General features: G+C 48.0%; 1 protein-coding gene across 1 annotated transcript; it reads left to right on the top strand.

The window, feature by feature from the left end:
* The first annotated feature begins 12 nt into the window (after positions 1-12).
* On the top strand, positions 13-17,138 carry LOC8034907 (4-trimethylaminobutyraldehyde dehydrogenase A). Its single transcript, XM_002410728.5, has 8 exons — positions 13-418; positions 2,780-2,925; positions 3,544-3,673; positions 4,807-5,051; positions 6,313-6,540; positions 7,528-7,716; positions 11,098-11,327; positions 15,621-17,138. The coding sequence occupies exons 1-8, from the start codon at positions 292-294 to the stop codon at positions 15,838-15,840; spliced, it is 1,515 nt and encodes a 504-aa protein (XP_002410773.4). The 5' UTR covers positions 13-291; the 3' UTR covers positions 15,841-17,138.
* Positions 17,139-17,264: the final 126 nt, after the last annotated feature.

The following is a 17,264-nucleotide window of genomic DNA, read 5'->3' as shown; positions in this document are numbered from 1 at the left end:
GCCAGACATCATTTTTTTTTTCAGTCACGTGACCGCCGTGATTGACGAGCCCAGACTGCGCAGACCGGCGCAGACGATCTCCCGCTCAGCGCAGTTCATTTAAATTGGAGTAATTTTAAGACTTTCAGTGATCGCCGACATTGGATTTAGTAGGAGCGTATAACTGCTCGATAGTCGTGAATCCTGCCTAGTTCTCTGCAGCCAGCGCTTGACTCGCCTTTGTTGGACACTGCGAAGCGCAAGACATCGACGGCAAGATAGTAGCCGAATTTCTCGTTATCGGCGAGCATCATGTTGGCGAACACGGTACGTTGCGGGAAACGATCGATCTACGTCGAGCCGCACAACTTTATATGTGGGAAGAAAGCGGCGACATCGGAGAGCGCGGGAGATTTCCATGTCTACGAGCCAGCGACAGGTAGGCGAATCACTTCCAAAAACGGTAAAGTCGACAAAAAAGAAAAAAAAATGAATTAGCTTCCTCATTCGGCTACTGTGCGCTGAAGAAGCCTGCCAAGGTTACCTTCACGTGCTTGCAAGGCTGTACTAATGTTTACAAATCCATTGCCCGTGTTCGTCGCTTCAGAAAGTGTGAAAAACACGTAAAAGTATGACTTTGTTTAAATAATTTTTTTCCTTGATAACTTTTCAAGAGTTCGTTTTTCCCGACGAATGTTCGTCTAACATGTTTCCTGCATCCTGTTGGTATCATTGAGATCACTAAGATGCACCCTCCCCCCCCCCCCCCTTTTCGCACGCACACACACATACAAAAAGTAGCCTTTGGCCGATCGTGGAATATCTTTGGCGCCCCACACTGATGCAGTCATGTCTGGTTCATACGGATCCCGTTAATATAGATCCCCCGCTATGTAGAGAAGCTTTTCGGGGACGAATTGGGTAAATGCATGCGTTTTAATGCGAAAGCATTAGCTGTCCCATATAGCAGCAAACCAAGCCGTAAGTTCCCATTGGCTGCGACGCGTCATATCAGATGCTTCGTCGCAGAAGTCGGCGGTGCCGCTCAAAGTCAAACCGGACGTGCCTCAGAAATATAATGCAAAGAAAATTACAGCCACGCAACTACATCGTCACAGAAGCCCACCGAGCTTCGGACTCCTGCCGCCGCTTCATCCAGCGGCGCAGCAGTCACCAGCGAGTCAGGGCGGTCTGCGTGGCGCACTGCTGCACTCCCAGCCGGCGCTGTGGCCGCTTCTGCTCCTCTCGGCGCCGAGGAGCATCTTGGCACCTGAAACATCTATATTGGTGGCAGCCACAGCCTCGGCAGTAGCGTAGTGTGGCCGTTCACACTTGTACACCATAGACGAACTAAGGGAGCGGAAGAACGCAGCAAAATGAGCGAAAAGGCAGGCAGCAAAATCCATTATCCTTGCCAAGTCTCCGAATAGAGCGGCGTTCAATTGGGCATTAATTCTTTCGCATTCACAGCTCATAAAAAGTGCTTAGGTGTCGTTGGAATTTTCGTCTTGTTAATATGGACAACTCCCATGGACGATTTTTGGAGGAATAGAGATGTCCCTATGACCAAGATATCACTGTTCAAAGAAGCCTTGTTCTGTCTCTGGTGCACCAAAACAAAAAGAGAGGGTACCAAATCCGTCCACCCAAATACTTTACTAGGGGGAATACATTCCACTACGCTCATTTGCATTAGACAGAACGCCTACAGCGCCGAACCCAGCCCTGACGGAGGGGAGGTCCGCGTCAGTCCACGCGCATGTGCACGTGGATGTCCACAGCGGCCGCGGTGGTGTCGTCTACGATTCCACTTAAAGCCTCTTCATGTTTCAAAAGTAGCGCAAAGTGCATCGATGCACGAGACACGTGCAACCCCTGGGAAAATTGTGGCGGCGCAGCACAGCAAAGTATTTGGCGCAGCACTGAGCTAGATTTTAGACGCCATGTTCTTCCTAGAAGTGGCGCGCGGCCCGTGTCTCGAGCATTTCCACAACAATGAATTTGGTATATAGAACAACCATCATCGTCATCATCATTTACTGCCTGATCGCCAAGACCTCCCCGACAATAGATTGCTCTCACCAACCGCACCGAGGCTATGGTATTTGAGAGGAGTGGAATGTATTCCCCCCAGTAAAGTATTTGGTCCACCACTCAAAGGTTGGCATCATGAACTTGATATGCTCACGCAGTAAATTAAAAAAAAAAAAGTTTTGCAATTTCTATATTAATGAAGGAACGAACACCCCCTGTCAGCATGAATCTGGATGAATGATAATCCAAAAAAACGGGCCTTTTTCATTTTTCTTTTTGTTGGTTGCAACAGCCTGGTCACACCAGACAATGAAACACCGCCTGCGATCGTAACAAACTCTGCCTTCTGGCAGCCGAGCAGCCTTCAGTAGTGCTCACGTGTCCACAAACATCTTTGCCTGTTGCCGGTTTGGTGATTTTCGAGCCTATGACAGCCTGCTAACTAAGTGTAATTGGCAAGTCTACAGGCAGTGTTTCTTACTTGTTGCCCCATCGGACAAGACCAAAAATGCAATAGGGTGAATAACGCTGCTGGCAAACATTCTGGGTTTGCCCTCGAGTAGTGCCAGCACAAAGGTTGTGCGGTGTATCTCAACCAGAAAGCTGCAACAATGAGCACTGACCGACTTGGAAGGTTAAGCATGTTTGTGACTACAGTATAAAACTGAAAGTGGAACATATGGGACAATGCAGATGTCCTTTTTACGATACAATACCGATGTCCCTCTTGTTTTTGTGCACTGAGACATTCATTCTTTTTTCAAAGGCAAGTCACTGTGCATGATATCGTCTGCCGGGCCAAAGGATGTGCACAATGCAGTGTCAGCAGCAAAGTACGCCTTCCAAAGGTGGTCCCAGCTTTCTCACGGTGAACGAGGGAAGCATCTCCTGGCAGTTGCGCAGAAGGTTCGGGTATGTATCTGGCACACTTTCTTCTCGAATGTGGAGTTTCGTGCTAAGGCTTTGCTCAAAGAGTTTATTTCACCGTTATGACGTTGCTTCGAGTGCAGCCAGGTTAAGTTAAGAGCCATTCGCTGCTTTACTCAGATGGCCGATCCTCACTAGAGGTTGCTATATTTGTTGTTTCTAAGCTCTTCTGGAACGGTGCTTGCAGTGCATGCTGGCATAGAATTATCTTGTATGAAAGTCTAGGCGGCTACAGGCAGTCTGTCTTGTGCTCGAGTCTGTACCTTCCTAACTGCGCTAACACAGACGCGAGTCAAATTTGACTGTCTTCCTTTGTAGGTCCACATTTTCCTTAATAACCATTCTTTAAAACTTTCAATTAGCTTTTTACGAGATAAATGTATAACAAAAATCAACTCAGTGTAGTAAAACAAAACCTGCCAGTTGAGATAGGTTTAACTATGAGATCTAACTAAGATGGTTTTCACAATTAAGAATGCTACATTTACTTGTACATTTATTGTTTGTATGAAATGCTGTGGGAACTGCCAGAAATCTGTTAAAATGCCAAGTTTTTCGCGTGTCCCATTTAAATTTAATGTGAATGAGGGGACCTGGTTACAGGAGAGGCAGAAGCAGATATCGGACATGGAGATGATAGACACCGGCAAGCCAATCTGGGAGGCTGTGGCAGACATCAGCGGCTGCGCCGATGTCCTCGAATACTACGGCGGAATCGCCGCCTCCATCAAAGGTGTGGACAAAATAAATGACAAACTGTTTTATTCTGACTAGGATAGAGGATAACACTCGTGCAAAACTGGTATTGCTAGAATGAATAAAGCATGGGCCAAGCAAAGGAGGGTCGATAAACCCGGATTCCGAATCTTATCTGTAAGGGCACCCAGCGCCCCTGAAGCTTGACCAGTGCCGTCCACTCCGAGAGTTTGCTTTATATAAGTGAGCGCTGTACTGGCAGGCACTAGGGAGCCTTTATGTGCTCTTTGCTAGGGTGATGCCACCCTTTGTAACACCACTCGCCGACAAACCAGCAGCCATTTTGGTCCTCGGCGATAATCCGTGGGCTTATAACCCTCCCGGAAACAAGCACCTTATCTCACAAGTTCGGAGCAGCGTTGTGGAACCCACGGAGGGAGGATTAGCATTTCCCCCCTCGGATGGGAAGACCGATGGACACGAAGGCCACTTTCCGGCGCACGGGGAAACAATGAGGAACAAAATGGCGGTGGACGAGGGTGTGGGAAAGGGAAACAGGCAGTTGGCATCACCCTATGCGAAGCGCACATGGAGGCACCCTAGCAGGCACCTTTGTAACCCCTGCTGCATAGTGTATGTTAAATTGTCCAGTTTATACTTTACCTCACACATTGTATTCAGCACTATAAAGCGTTCAGGTGTTCTTTACATGCTCCATTCACTCCTAAGCCGACTGGGTGTTTGAAGCTGCATGCTCGTGGGCCACTCAGTTGCCTTCCTCTCATTGCCTTACCCCACTCTCTGCTTGCGAGTATTTGGCAGAGATGATCTTCTGGTGCAAGACCTACGTACGGTTGAAACGTCCGATGAGCATTGAGCTTCCAGCACCCTATCAGCTTAGCAGCGAAGAGAGTATAACGTCCACAGTTAGGAAAAAGGAGTTTTGTTTTAGTACTCCGGCAAGTGCTCTGGTTTAGTTTTGCTACTCCAGCAAGTGCTCCTTACCTTCCACTGTGCTTTGGCTGCGCGTAAATGTTGGTGCTATTGAGATGTTATCGAAGCTAGGAAAAAACTCCCTGCCGTTCTCATCCTTTGGGTGACTGTAGAAACCCATAAAACAAGGACCCATGCCGGAACAACGTAACTGAAATGATTGTCTCGCGTGCCCAGGCCAGCACTTTGACCTCCCGGGAGGCAGCTTCGCCACTGTGCGCCGCGAACCCCTTGGGGTCGTGGCAGCCATCGGGGCCTGGAACTACCCGTTCCAGGTCATGTCCTGGAAGATGGGCCCGGCCCTGGTGTGCGGCAACACCCTGGTGTTCAAGCCCTCGCCGCTCACTCCCTTCTCGGCCATCTTGCTCGCCGAGGCCTGCAGGGACGCTGGGGTGCCGGACGGTGTCGTGAACGTCGTCCAGGTGTGCGTTGGTGTCTCCCCTGACACGCCGTCTGTGTCTGCTTGGGCTGCAACGGGCATCTAGGGTGTCTTGGTGGGGCATCTGTAATTAAAGTGCCTGGACCGCATATTTGAGCGGTCTGATTAGCGTCTTGCTGTGCCCATGCATCGAAAGTGACCCCAAAGTGCAACAAATGACGTTGCAAAAGATGTAGCTTCGCGCCGTCTGATATCGTGATCCGGGCGTTTGGGCACAGAATTTGTAAAAAAAAGGCACGAGGGAGCTTGAGTGTCACTGTCAGCGTGGAACCCCAGCACCCGGTTGCTAAAGCTTTAGTGGACTGCCAAGCTGGAGAGCAACCTGCAGCAGATCAGATGTCCACCACATCCACCACCGGTGCTGCGACACCGCCAGGATTGCAGCCGGCGACACATCACTCCCATGACGTCATCGGGCAGAATTAGAGTTCCAGGCACACCATACTGTAATGCGTCTTGGACTGGTGTGTTTGCCACGTCTGCATTTGTGGTCCCTCGATTTTCGCCTGACGACGTTGTAGAACCGTCGTGCTGTTGCCTGCCCCGCTCTTGGTGGTGGCACGCCGGCAGACGCTTGTTCTACTGTAGGTTTCTCTTCGGCTTCACAGACCACCAAAACGTCAGCATCCACGAGGTGGGATGTAGCGACGGCAACAACACTTTTGTTCACTCATGCTTTTTGTTTGAATTTCTACGACCAACCCGCGATCGCAATATCCGATGGCATCACGCACCGACTCCCGTGACTTCATTTGTTACCACATCGGGACAACTCTTGGTGCTTGGGCGGTGTTGGATGCCGATCGCAGCAGTTGAAGAAGTGTTTAGGCCCCGTTGTGGTGGTGGCTTGTTGCTTCGTTCAATGTCTCGCTCATTGACTCTGGATGAAGTGGGCACCTTGCAGGCGGTTAATGCAACTCCCTATATGTTTATTCAGTCTTTAGTATGTATCACTAGATCTAAGAACGCCGTCGGCTTTAAATTTAGTGCAAAACCATTCGGAAGCTTCTATTTTTGTACGCAACTTATTCGGACAAACGTGTTCTTCGCTATTTGTGCCATAAACTGCTACCATTTCGCGGCACTTTTTTCTGACCTTACGAACTAGCATTTGAGGCGCCTGTTCGATTCATTTGCACCGCGCCGTGGGCACAGAACTTAGGTAACCACTGTGACCACTGTCCACCGATAGAAGCGTACAGTCACCCTAAATTATTCGGTGTATTCATGTTTTTGTTGCGCAGGGCGAGGGTAGAACGGGCGAGCTGCTTTGCAAGCACCCAGACGTGGCCAAGGTGAGCTTCACCGGCAGCGTGGCCACGGGGCAGCGCATCGCCAAGCTCTGCGTTGACTCCATGAAGCACGTCACCCTCGAGCTGGGTGGGAAGTCCCCTCTGGTCATCTTCAAGGACACCCCCGTGGCAGAGGCCGTCAAGGCCACCCTCATCGGAAACTTTCTCACCCAGGGCGAGGTGCGTGGTGGATGGGGAAAAGGAACGGGGTTGATCCAGCTTCAAATGTGCTCACTACCTATTGTTTTACTTTATGTGGGGGCAAAGCTGAATCTAGAAGCACGAGCATTTGGCCTTGAAACATGCTTGCGTATTACGAGCATGCGTGCTTGGCAGGGACTTTGAAAGCCTAGAGTTTGCTGCTGTTGGTTCTGCTATGTTTGCACTCAAACTGAAACAGAGTATAGCCATAGGGTCGCGCAATTTCTCTACCTCGAGGAAAATCTATCCTTGTTAGTTAATAGTCAAGTGCCTTGACAAAATAATTGGGGTGTGTGTATGTTTATAAAGCCTAGAACTTAGTCTGCCTTAACGGGCGACTTGTCTCCCAGCTGTAGATAAGAAGTTTAGCCAATGCAGTACAACCGCTATCCTGGGGTCTTTAACGTGCACCACGCAGTAGTGATACACGCCGGTACGATGCTCCTCCAGGTCGAAACGGGCAAGGGTGGGGATTCAACCCAGGATCCCTGGGTTCTGCAGCGTGAGCGTTCGCTCCACGTGCTCCGAGCTGGTGTGCGCTAGCCCAGTCGGCCACCGATCCCCTCTAAGTATCTTGACACTAACGCAATAAAGCGTGTCTTGGCACTGGCACAACAAAAGCAGTGCAGAAGGCTACGGGCCTTGTGAACAATAGTACACTTACTAAGGAGCGTTTGGAACATAGCTGCATGAGTCAGGCAGACCTTAGAAGATAAAGCTTAAACAGGGGTAGGGACAACTGAGAAGGTTCAATAGTTGGTGGACCTCCGAGTTTCTAATAACCCTGTTTGAGAGCAGGTGACCTAGCCCAAGTCGGAGTTATGTGAAGAGAGAGTTTACTACGGTCCATCATTAGGTTAAATGGAGGATATGTATGGCTCTGGCCCAAGCTGGACAATCATCATCATCATTGTCTTCTGATCACTCTGCTCCTTGACAGTGACTTATCCACGAAACTCTGTCCAGGTGTGCAGCAACTGCACGAGGGTGTACGTGGAGAAGCCCCTGATGGAGGAGTTCCTGGACCACCTAGTGAGAGCCACCAGGAAGCTGAAGGTGGGCAACCCCGCCGACCCGGACACGATGGTGGGAGCGACCATCAGCCCTGAGCACGCTGCCAGGGTACTGCAGTACGTGGAAGAAGCCAAGAAAGAGGTGCGTGGGGAGAGAGAGCCAGCGCTTCCTAGATTGCACGGTACTGTAAACAACTTAATTTTCACAAAGGCCTGATTTTTGCGAATTCCACGATTCGAAGAACGCCATTGCAAAAAAATCAGTCTCGCGAATATACACTAATTCAACTCTATTATGTCTCGCCACTGTGGTGGCGTGTCGGGCGCACTTCCGGTTTGGGGCTGTGGGCGGGAGTCCTTTTGCGGGGTGGGAATTCCTGCATTGTTTTGGAAGAAACCAGACTAAGCCCTGCGTTCTCGTGAAAACGCCGTGACTGGGGCTGTACCAAAAGAGGCGGGAAAGGTTTGAAGATCAGTTTCTATGTTTCCTGCCTGCTTGAATCGTCCGAGAATGTGGATAGGTAAAAAAAAAAGAAACCAGACACCGTCGGACCTCGATTGCTTGCACGGGAAACAGTTTGAGTTGATTTCATGGATATTTGGGGCCGTCAGATTTATTTGTTTTGTTCCAACATGAACGCAAAAAAACATCGTCGTGCGTTTGAACCACCCGCGGATCACGCTCAGTGGATCTTCACGCTCAGACGGCCATCTGATCGTTCAAACTGTCATCTGCCCTTTCAAACTCGTTCAAATTCTTGTCTACTCATTCAAACGACAGCGGCCATTAGACCAAACATTGCAACAAGAAGTAAGTGCAGACCTCAAAAGACTTCTAAGTTTGAAAGTTGTTTGGGGTAAGTGGGCTCGGTGTAAACGGTAGATACGAGGAGATGTTGATAATTGTTACCAGTGACCATCATCGACCTAATATGCCCGATTCACTGTCTGATTCTGCTTGCAATTTTCAGTATTGACGTCGAGCATTGCAGCTACCGTCCCTGCTTTTGCAGATCGAGCGACTTCGCGACTGACAATAGCGAGCAGAATCACATTATGTGAATCAGGCCCTAGCATCCATTCTATGGCTTTCGCATGGAATGAATCGCCGCATGTCTCATTATTTACACAAAGGTTTGCGGCGTAACAAGCCTCCCTAATTTCACTCGGGCCACTAAAGTAGTTGGACATTGCTAGGAAGACGTAGAATCAACAATTCCAACGCGGAAAATAGCATGGGGATTCACACCGACGCCGATAACATCGCATTCCAACGATTTGTTTATGTGGGACGTGGCACCTTTTGCCCACACCCCATCTTGCATGCGCGGCACCGGCGGTGCTTTACTAGGGGCACTCCGGTTTGTCTGTAAACTTGCGTTGGTGTATATAACTCCTCGGTAGCAAATACATGGAACATCGCTCCAGATAGTAAAATTTTGTGACTGCGAAACATTGTCGCGGATGGAAACGGCTCGATGCTCGTCAACTGAAAACGAAGGGTTAATCGGCGAACTTGCGTAAGAAACAAAAAAAAGAATAAGCGTTGAAACAGCAGCAGTGAACGTCGCAGCGTCGGCGTCACAGCTGGCTTGAGCGAGACTGTGAGAGAAAATGTGCCTCGACAATTACAATTACTTTTGCAAAACTTTGCGGCGTTGACGGAACCTCTCTCAAAGCATCAGCGCCCGCACAAGCGGCCTAGCTCTCGGTGAAACACTCGCACATAACACGCACTCACACACGACAACATAAATAGGGTCGCATTGTTTGCTGTTTTGTTGCTTACACTGCGAGTTGAGAGACAATCTCCTTTGGAGTCTACATCAACGGCGCCATCTCGCGCCGTCTGCAGTGTGAGCAGAAAACAATAGCATAAACATGCCAACATATTGAAAGAAAAAAAATTTAGTTCAGGTTTCAGCCAAGGTTGGGAATTCTAATTGTCTATGAAGTTATTATTCTCTCTTGTTTTGCTAGTTGTTTACGTCCCTCTTCCGGTACTGTCGCATATTTGTATCTGTATTATTTTCAAGTTCATTTCCTGTTGGTCCTACTTCGGATATTACTGGCATAAGCATTTTGGAGACTGACCTCGCACCGGTGAATATTGTCACCAATGGTTCGGGGGCCCCGATTCGGTTCTTATATGTTTCTGAGCCATCATAATTTCAACTCAATGTAAATAATTTACAATACCATGATGTTTGTATGTGAATGCAGTCGTATTAGTGCATGTCGATTTTAGTTTTATATTAACACTTGTAAAATATTCATATATAACTAATTGTCACATTTTTATTTTCCTGGCTAACAAAAATTTGTCAACTCATTTTTTTTTTAGCGGTCTGGTGTCTTCCAGCATATGAACTAGTTTTTATTAAAAATATAAGAATGTAGTACTTCACTGCCCCAAACTGTGAAGTTCTATCATGCATTTAACAAAATTCATAAAAGGAAAGTACAGGGTGTCACAAAAGAAAATTTACACGGTCTTTTTTATCGCAAAAATAAACTAGGCATCGCCGAACGCTCATTCTCCGCCCAAAGGTAGAGCTAGAGGTCACAACCAGATGCCAAAGTTTCAGCCCGAACCGATATTTTATTCGAAAGTTATAAGTGATTTCGTGAAAATTTCAATGGGAAAATGGAGTCCATTTTTGCCCGTTTTCGGTTTCTGGTGCCATAGAGCCCCATGTGTTTAAAACCTCCGTCGGCCGCCATTTTCCCATTAAAATTTTCAGAAAATTACTTATAGCTTTTGATTAAGTTATTGGGTCGGGCTGAAAATTTGTCATCTGGTTGTGACCCCTAGCGCTAAATTTGGGCGGAGAATAAGCGTTTGGCGATGCCTAGTTTATTTTTGCGGTAAAAAAGACCATGTAAATTTTCTTCTGTGACACCCTGTACATTATGTGGCATTTATGCAGTGATGCTTAAGCCTCCTCAAACATTCGGGCAAGGAATGAACAAATAAATATGTTGCATTCTATCAACTCGTTTAAAGTTATGTGGCCCAAGTCGGGTCGCTCTCAGAAATATGTAATTATAAAGTAATTGCATTACTTCTCACGTAGCAGTAATTGTAGTTAAACTTCTTTTGAAGCAAAGTGATTGTAATTGTAATTAAATTACATTACATTTTGGAAGTAATTTACCCATGTATGGCTCGACGCGGCCGCCCGGAAAAAACAAAAAGCCAGCGTGCTCTGCAAACTGGTTTTGCCCCACTGCGACCGCTTGCGTTGGAGGAAAGCCAGATTGCAGAGGAAAACTGCGCTCTTGGCAGTTCGATATACCGGTAGCGGCTGCTATTTTTGTTCGATGTAACAATAGTTTTTGCTATATGTTATTACTGTAACATTACTGTGCACAAAAATTGTTCGATATAAGGGATAATTCAATGTAAACGGGTTCGATATAGTTGGGTTTGACTGTACATAGCAGGGTAGGAACTGGGTATTAGTGCTATCACACCTTAGTTGCTTTTGACACAACATCTAGTGGTTTTTCTCGTCCTCAGGGCGCCAAAGTGCTGTGTGGCGGCGAGAGAGTGACCCTCGACGACCCAAACCTCCACGGGGGCTTCTACCTGAGCCCCTGCGTGGTGACGGAGTGCACGGACACCATGAAGTTGGTGCAGGAGGAGATCTTTGGTGCCGTGGTTGCCGTGCTGCCCTTCGACACTGAGGAAGAGGCCGTCAGCCGGGCTAACAACTCCCCCTTTGGTCTGGCAGCCGGGGTCATGACCAAGTATGGGCCCCCTCGTCACTCACGTGGGAATTAGTGGAACGCAGAGGGGACCATACACCTAGGGTGGCTCCAGCGAATCTTACGCTGTAAACCCAACCGGGGAAATCGACACCTGCTTGTGAAAAACTGAAACTTTCACCACATGTGCTTTGAGGTGGTACCTGTTAGCTGATGAAGTTTTAAAGCATAGCACCCTTAGTTTGAAAATGGAGACTTTCAAACTCATCAGGGTCAACGGCGGACGGATACGCAGACGATCGAGTTGGTAATGCCTGTAACGCGTGGTGCCGTCTCGCGATAGACGCAGCGAGCAGACGACAAAGTGTGTCAGAGTCTGACACACTTGTCACGCATCACGCGTGACAAGCGTCGCTAACTTGGTCATCTGCAAACCTGTCCACCGTTGACCCTGGCGAGTTTGTTGGTTTGATTATTCAGAGAAAGAGCATAGCATGCCTTAAACTTTAATTAGGTAAAATGCACCACCTCAAAGCAAGTTCGGAGGAAGTTTGAGCTGTCCGTGTGTAAGCGACAGTTTTTCTGACTTGTTTTACTGCTTGAAGGGTAACTCCAGTCAATATTTTAAGATTGGGGATTACAACTGTTATCCGCTAAGCAGTGTCCCTGAATTACGAGGTATATTTTTTTTTCTCGATATTGCGTGTAGTTTTTAGGATATCACGACTCAGTTTGGTTTCGGGCGTCTATGGCAAAACTGAAACTATCTGCTAGAGGGATGGCAACACTGATCATCAGCCATATGGCCACGACGTGAGGGCAGAATGGTGCTGTGGCATGTGGTACAACCAATCCACCACAGGTCCACCACGACGTGACTTCAGGAGGGTGCTGCACCAGTGTTCCTTGACTAAAAGCTAACCGATTTGCCGCACGCTAAAGGGCAGCTGGTCGCATCTTTAAAATCTGTTTTAGTCGAGTATGCGGCTTCACTTTGACGTAATATTTCAGCTGCAAACATGTTTCGTCATGGGCATACCAACCGGGGGGGGCAAGGGGGGTGCTTGCCCTCCCAGTTCACAGAAATGGGGGGGGGCAAGGCATGTGTCTTGCCCCCTCTGGAATAGCCGCCACTGGACAGGGCAAACACTGGCCGGCAGTGCCCAAAGGACGCCACTGCCCCCCGGCCCTGGGGGGTGGGGGGGTGTGGTCTGGTTTGCCCCCCCCCTCAAGAACAAGGTGGTACGCCACTGTATTTCGTGCTACTAAAGCGATACCAGTCACTTATTTTCCTTTCGTTTTCGATCGAAGTTGCCCTTCAAGATCCACTGGAGCCACCCTACATAGTAATCCCTTGTTATAACAAAGTCAACGGGATGGCAAAGAAGTTCAATATACAGTTTAACCTCGATTTAGCGAAGTCACCGGGACCCCCTAATTATTTCGTTAAATCGGGAACTTCGTAAAGTCGAGAAAGACATTCTTCGGGATAGGCTCCGCGGGGAATCCGAATTTGTTCGTTAAATCGGGAAACTCGTAAAATCGGGTTTCGTTAAATTGAGGTTCAACTGTAAGCGGTAATTCAATAAAAGCTATAGAGACAAAAAACAGTGCCAGCAGTCTTAAGGTGGACGAGAACACTGCAGAGGACTCCGACTGTATATTTAATCAAACTAACCTCGGTTATGAACATCTCGCGGCAGCTTTACCGAGTAAAAAAAAACAATTAAGTGGAGTTTGCCAATAGTTTCATCCTGTCATCTGTTCTCCTCAAACTGCTCCAGGCATCGCAAGAACACTGTCACGGCCGCTGCACCCCACTTTGTTTCGAAGCAGCCGTAAGATGCTTCGCGTCTTTGCAGTCGTCGGCATTTCTTGAGGTGCCTTTCCAACGTCCCTTCGTGTTTACCCTGGTTGCACGCAAGGTCTACGACCGCAGCATCTGTGGCAGGAGCAATGACGGAAATATCCGCATCGACAAGCGCGATCGAATCAAAGTTATCCTGGGCGGCTTCGTCAACATATTTTCACACATTTCTGTAGAGATTGTTGCGACTCTGGGAATCTGGCGCCGGCTCGGCAAGCATGCTCGAGAGAGAAAATTCGACGTGCGCGAAGCAATTGGCAATTTTTTATCTTTGGATGTCGGGCGCGCTTTCTTCTGCATGCGGAACTTCTCGAAACCATTGAATAAGCCTTGCTTGTTCTGGAAAATAGTGGACAGTGTTGAACAGCCGATGCAGGAATGTCGAATTCTTTGGCGATTTCGGACTTGGGACGGGCCACTTTTCTCAACTTCGCAAATCTAAGCGATTTTTGCTAAACACTCCTAATCTCCCATACAACACACGTGTGCGTGTATACTGCGTTTCACGATAACTTGGCAAACTGTGGAGGCTAAGGCCCCGCGACCCAATAAGAGCGTAGGAGCGAGGCATGTGACCTAACGTCACGGGAGCATTTGTGTCACTACGCCAAATCTGAGTCCCGGAGGAACCGTCTGTCATCTGCTAGACAAGATTCGTCTGCTTCGAAACTAACCAACCTCAGATGTATGTCCACCGCAGCAACATTTCCGTCTGCTAAAATAGCGAGCACTTCAGAAACAGTTCAAAAGACGACCATACTTCAATTTAGCCATGAGTCTGTTACGGGTGCTATTGCCAGGGAACAGTGCAATGTTTTGGGCAGAAACGGCCGATGAGACAGCTGCGATCCCCAACGGCCACGGCGAGGACGAAAAAATCGATGGCGGGTACGGATGTGGCATCACTTTTTTGGTTTAGAAGTAATTGAAACTCATAAATTTGTGATTGTTTATTTTTTATTCTTCATATCTTCTCGTTAGAGATGGAAACTCGCGAGTTCAATTGCCGTTGAAAGAAAAATACGCCTAAAACTACTTTTTGTCGCAGACGACTGTTGCTGTGGCGGTAATGAAGCCCTTGTGGCCTCGACCGTGGAGTGTTATCACGTGCCTTTCTCCCGTGACGCCCCCGACGCCGGAAGCAAGCGCGTCGGGGACTCCCGAAGGGATGATTTTCTCCGGGATCCATCGCTCCCTTGACCCAATTGCGACAGGAGTTGGGCGGCATTGGCCGCGGGTGCCATGAGTAGTATCGCAACATTTGACTCTGTTCCCGCCGTTCCCTGCCCGCGTCCCTGCGTTGGCGCATCGGCATCGGAAGCGGCGCTCTGCCTGCTCTGTACGCTCTGCCCTCCGTCACCCGTTTACTCTGTTTTTCCAGTTTGCCATTGGCCTCGGCGAAGAAGGGGGAGGGAACGCAAGGGTCTCCGTGCTCATCCGTGTAGGCTTGCGTGCTTTCGGCACCGCGGCCTTCGTAATAAGTGTGGTCGGCTGCCGATACGCTTAGAATAATCCGGTTAAAAATGCGTGCCTTTCGGTCGGCACCACATTGTACTTCGATAAAAGCGATGATTTCAAAAAAAGGTTTTTTTATGACGAGAGATTACTGTATTTACTCTAAAGCAGATTGTCTGCTTTATGAAGAGCTGAGCGGCGTTTTCCCGCAGAGAAACCAGAGATCAATCGGTGGGGCTTCCTGGAGGAGCCAAGAGAATGACGAGGCAGAATTCTGTTGGCACGCAATGATTTAGCCTGCTTATCTGTCTTCCAAGTTAACGAGGGATCACTGTTCTAGCATCAGCACCTATTCATTCACTAAAAGGGCATGTACTTTGTGTAGATGGATCACGACGCACAGATTGTTTTTAGTTTCATGCATTATATCTGTCGTGTAAACTCGTAAAACAAAGTCGCTCGTGCAACAAAGACAACATTTTATGGTGTTTCCGCCATGTTTGTTACAAAAGCATTTGACTGCGTGATTTGTAAAGCTGCTCTGCAGCACTAATTTGGATGTTTTCAAAGCCGATTTTAGTCAAACCACATGAACTCTACATGCTTACGTATTGTATCCCAGCATAGCCAGGGGCGGGGATATTGCGTAAAGCTTAGCTATAGCACTAACCATTCTTATTGTTCCGTTTTGCTTATTCGTGCTCTCATGCACCCGTTCCATAATGCTCTCGCATCACATTCTTCAGAGACCCATCTCCCTCAAGGCCTATATTTTGCTTCACATTATAATCCGACGCAGAACATGACTTGCCATTACATTTTTTTGCTAAACAATTTATGTACAATGACAGGAAGTAAATATGGGATGCTTGTACCATCTATTGTTGGAAAAATTCCGGAGCTAACAGGTGCAGTCATTTGAGACAGAAGCAGAAAGATATTCTGCAAAGTGCCTGGCCTACGTCCGCCGCTTCGTAATGACGCGGATCTGTCCCAAACATTGTTCTCTGCAGGGACCTGAGGAGAGCCCACCGGGTGGCATCGAGGCTGCAGGCAGGCATGGTGTGGATCAACAACTACAACGTCTTCCCTCCGGAAGTGCCCTTTGGGGGCTACAAGATGTCCGGCTTTGGCCGAGAGAATGGCCTGGCTGCCCTGCACAGCTATTCCCAGGAGAAGACGGTCTACGTCGAGATGGGAGATGCCATAGACTGCCCCCTCTACAAGCTTTGAGATTAAGGGGAATCCCCGTGCTTTGTTTCCCAGGCATTGCTGGAGCTCCCCTCCACCGGCTTCCAGATCTCTGGTCATTCCGTCCCTCAGGAAAATACTGCCCCGTGGAAGTTCCGTCTGCACTGTTTAACCTAGTCGTCATTGTTTCTTTTAACTGTAGTCTGTAGCACCATAAGACATCTGCAGTAGCAGCTGTGCCTCCAATGCAAGACGCCAAAGCATTATCAAAGATAAGAAGCTTGCGTTGGAATTGGGACAACTGAAGAACCCCCCGGCTGTTCTTATCCTCTCGGTGACCTTCTGTAACACCTTGGCATCCTCCGAGCATGTACGGGCTTAGGAAGACTAAAGTCAACTAGCACATGTCGCAGGTGAAGCTTATCCTGCCAATCTTAGGTGGCCAAAGACTATCTGCTCATTGTTGCCACACCGTGTGTATCGCAGCGAAAGCTTATTTTTGTATTGTGTCGTAATTGAGTAAGAGGCAGCTTTTATGATTGAAGCATGTGCTAAAAATGTTTTTAAGGACAGGATGTAAGAGTGCAAGTGAGCTGGTGTGTACTGAACATTTTGAAGCAATCCAAGACTGAGGAACACGAAAGATGACGCCAAGAGAACCTTTCCTATTCCTCAGCCTCGGGTTACTTCAAAATGTTAAATATTTTTAAGAGCTGTTCATTAAATGTGTGAGTTGTGTTGCTGTTATGAGAAAGGTATCCGAGTTTTAAGCTCAAAGTATACATGTTTGCAAGTACAGCCTCAGGGCGCCGTCGTATTACTCAATTGGGGTGCACTTTGGAGCGTCATAATCAGATTACGATGCCTTGCTAAGGCGTCAAATCGGATTACGACGCGCCAAAGCGCACCCCAAGTGAACAAGATGGCAGCGTCCTGATGCCGTACTTGCAAAAGTGTATAGAGAGAGCAAGTTGGAAAAACTTTTCATATGAAGTCCGAAATGTTCTTTATAATGTTGATGAGCTTGCAAGTAAAATATTTTGTTGCATTCCTGTTTGATCCCAGTCAATTTGTACACATGATCTCTAAATCGTTTCGTCCCCAAACTATTTACAGCCCATGTTAGCTCTTCCTTGAACATTACTATAACAACCGAGCAAAACCATTACTGGATTTTGGGCTATGTATTCAACCAACTTAATTGTAAGCGAATGAGTTTTAAGGCACCCGAAACTTCCTCTCAAAAAAGCTGTCATCTGGATGATAGTCGTAGAACAGCAGTACAAGGCTGGGTCTGCAACACGCAAGTAATTCTGATTAATTAAATATGAGCGATATGAGTCTCGCCTCGTACTTTCACGTCGGGAAGGTGTAAACCTGCAACTTCATTCTGAAACCAATCATTCAGGAGCTAGGGAGCAATTCTCGAGCTGCAGTACCCCAATCGCTTGTATGCCAGTATGGCC

Source organism: Ixodes scapularis, unplaced genomic scaffold, assembly GCF_016920785.2.
Source record: "Ixodes scapularis isolate PalLabHiFi unplaced genomic scaffold, ASM1692078v2 PGA_scaffold5__190_contigs__length_132052651, whole genome shotgun sequence".
Taxonomy (NCBI): Eukaryota; Metazoa; Arthropoda; class Arachnida; order Ixodida; family Ixodidae; genus Ixodes; species Ixodes scapularis.
The sequence above is the reverse complement of the archived record's forward strand: the minus strand, read 5'-3'. Positions and strand labels throughout refer to the sequence as shown.

What these genes read in the sequence shown, in the direction of transcription:
- LOC8034907 (XM_002410728.5), top strand. Translation starts at nt 292, where the DNA reads ATGTTGGCGAACACGGTACGTTGCGGGAAACGATCGATCTACGTCGAG. An exon ending in CAGTTGCGCAGAAGGTTCGG is followed by an intron (nt 2,926 to 3,543) that starts GTATGTATCTGG and finishes ACCTGGTTACAG; the next exon opens with GAGAGGCAGAAGCAGATATC. An exon ending in GCAGCCGGGGTCATGACCAA is followed by an intron (nt 11,328 to 15,620) that starts GTATGGGCCCCC and finishes TGTTCTCTGCAG; the next exon opens with GGACCTGAGGAGAGCCCACC.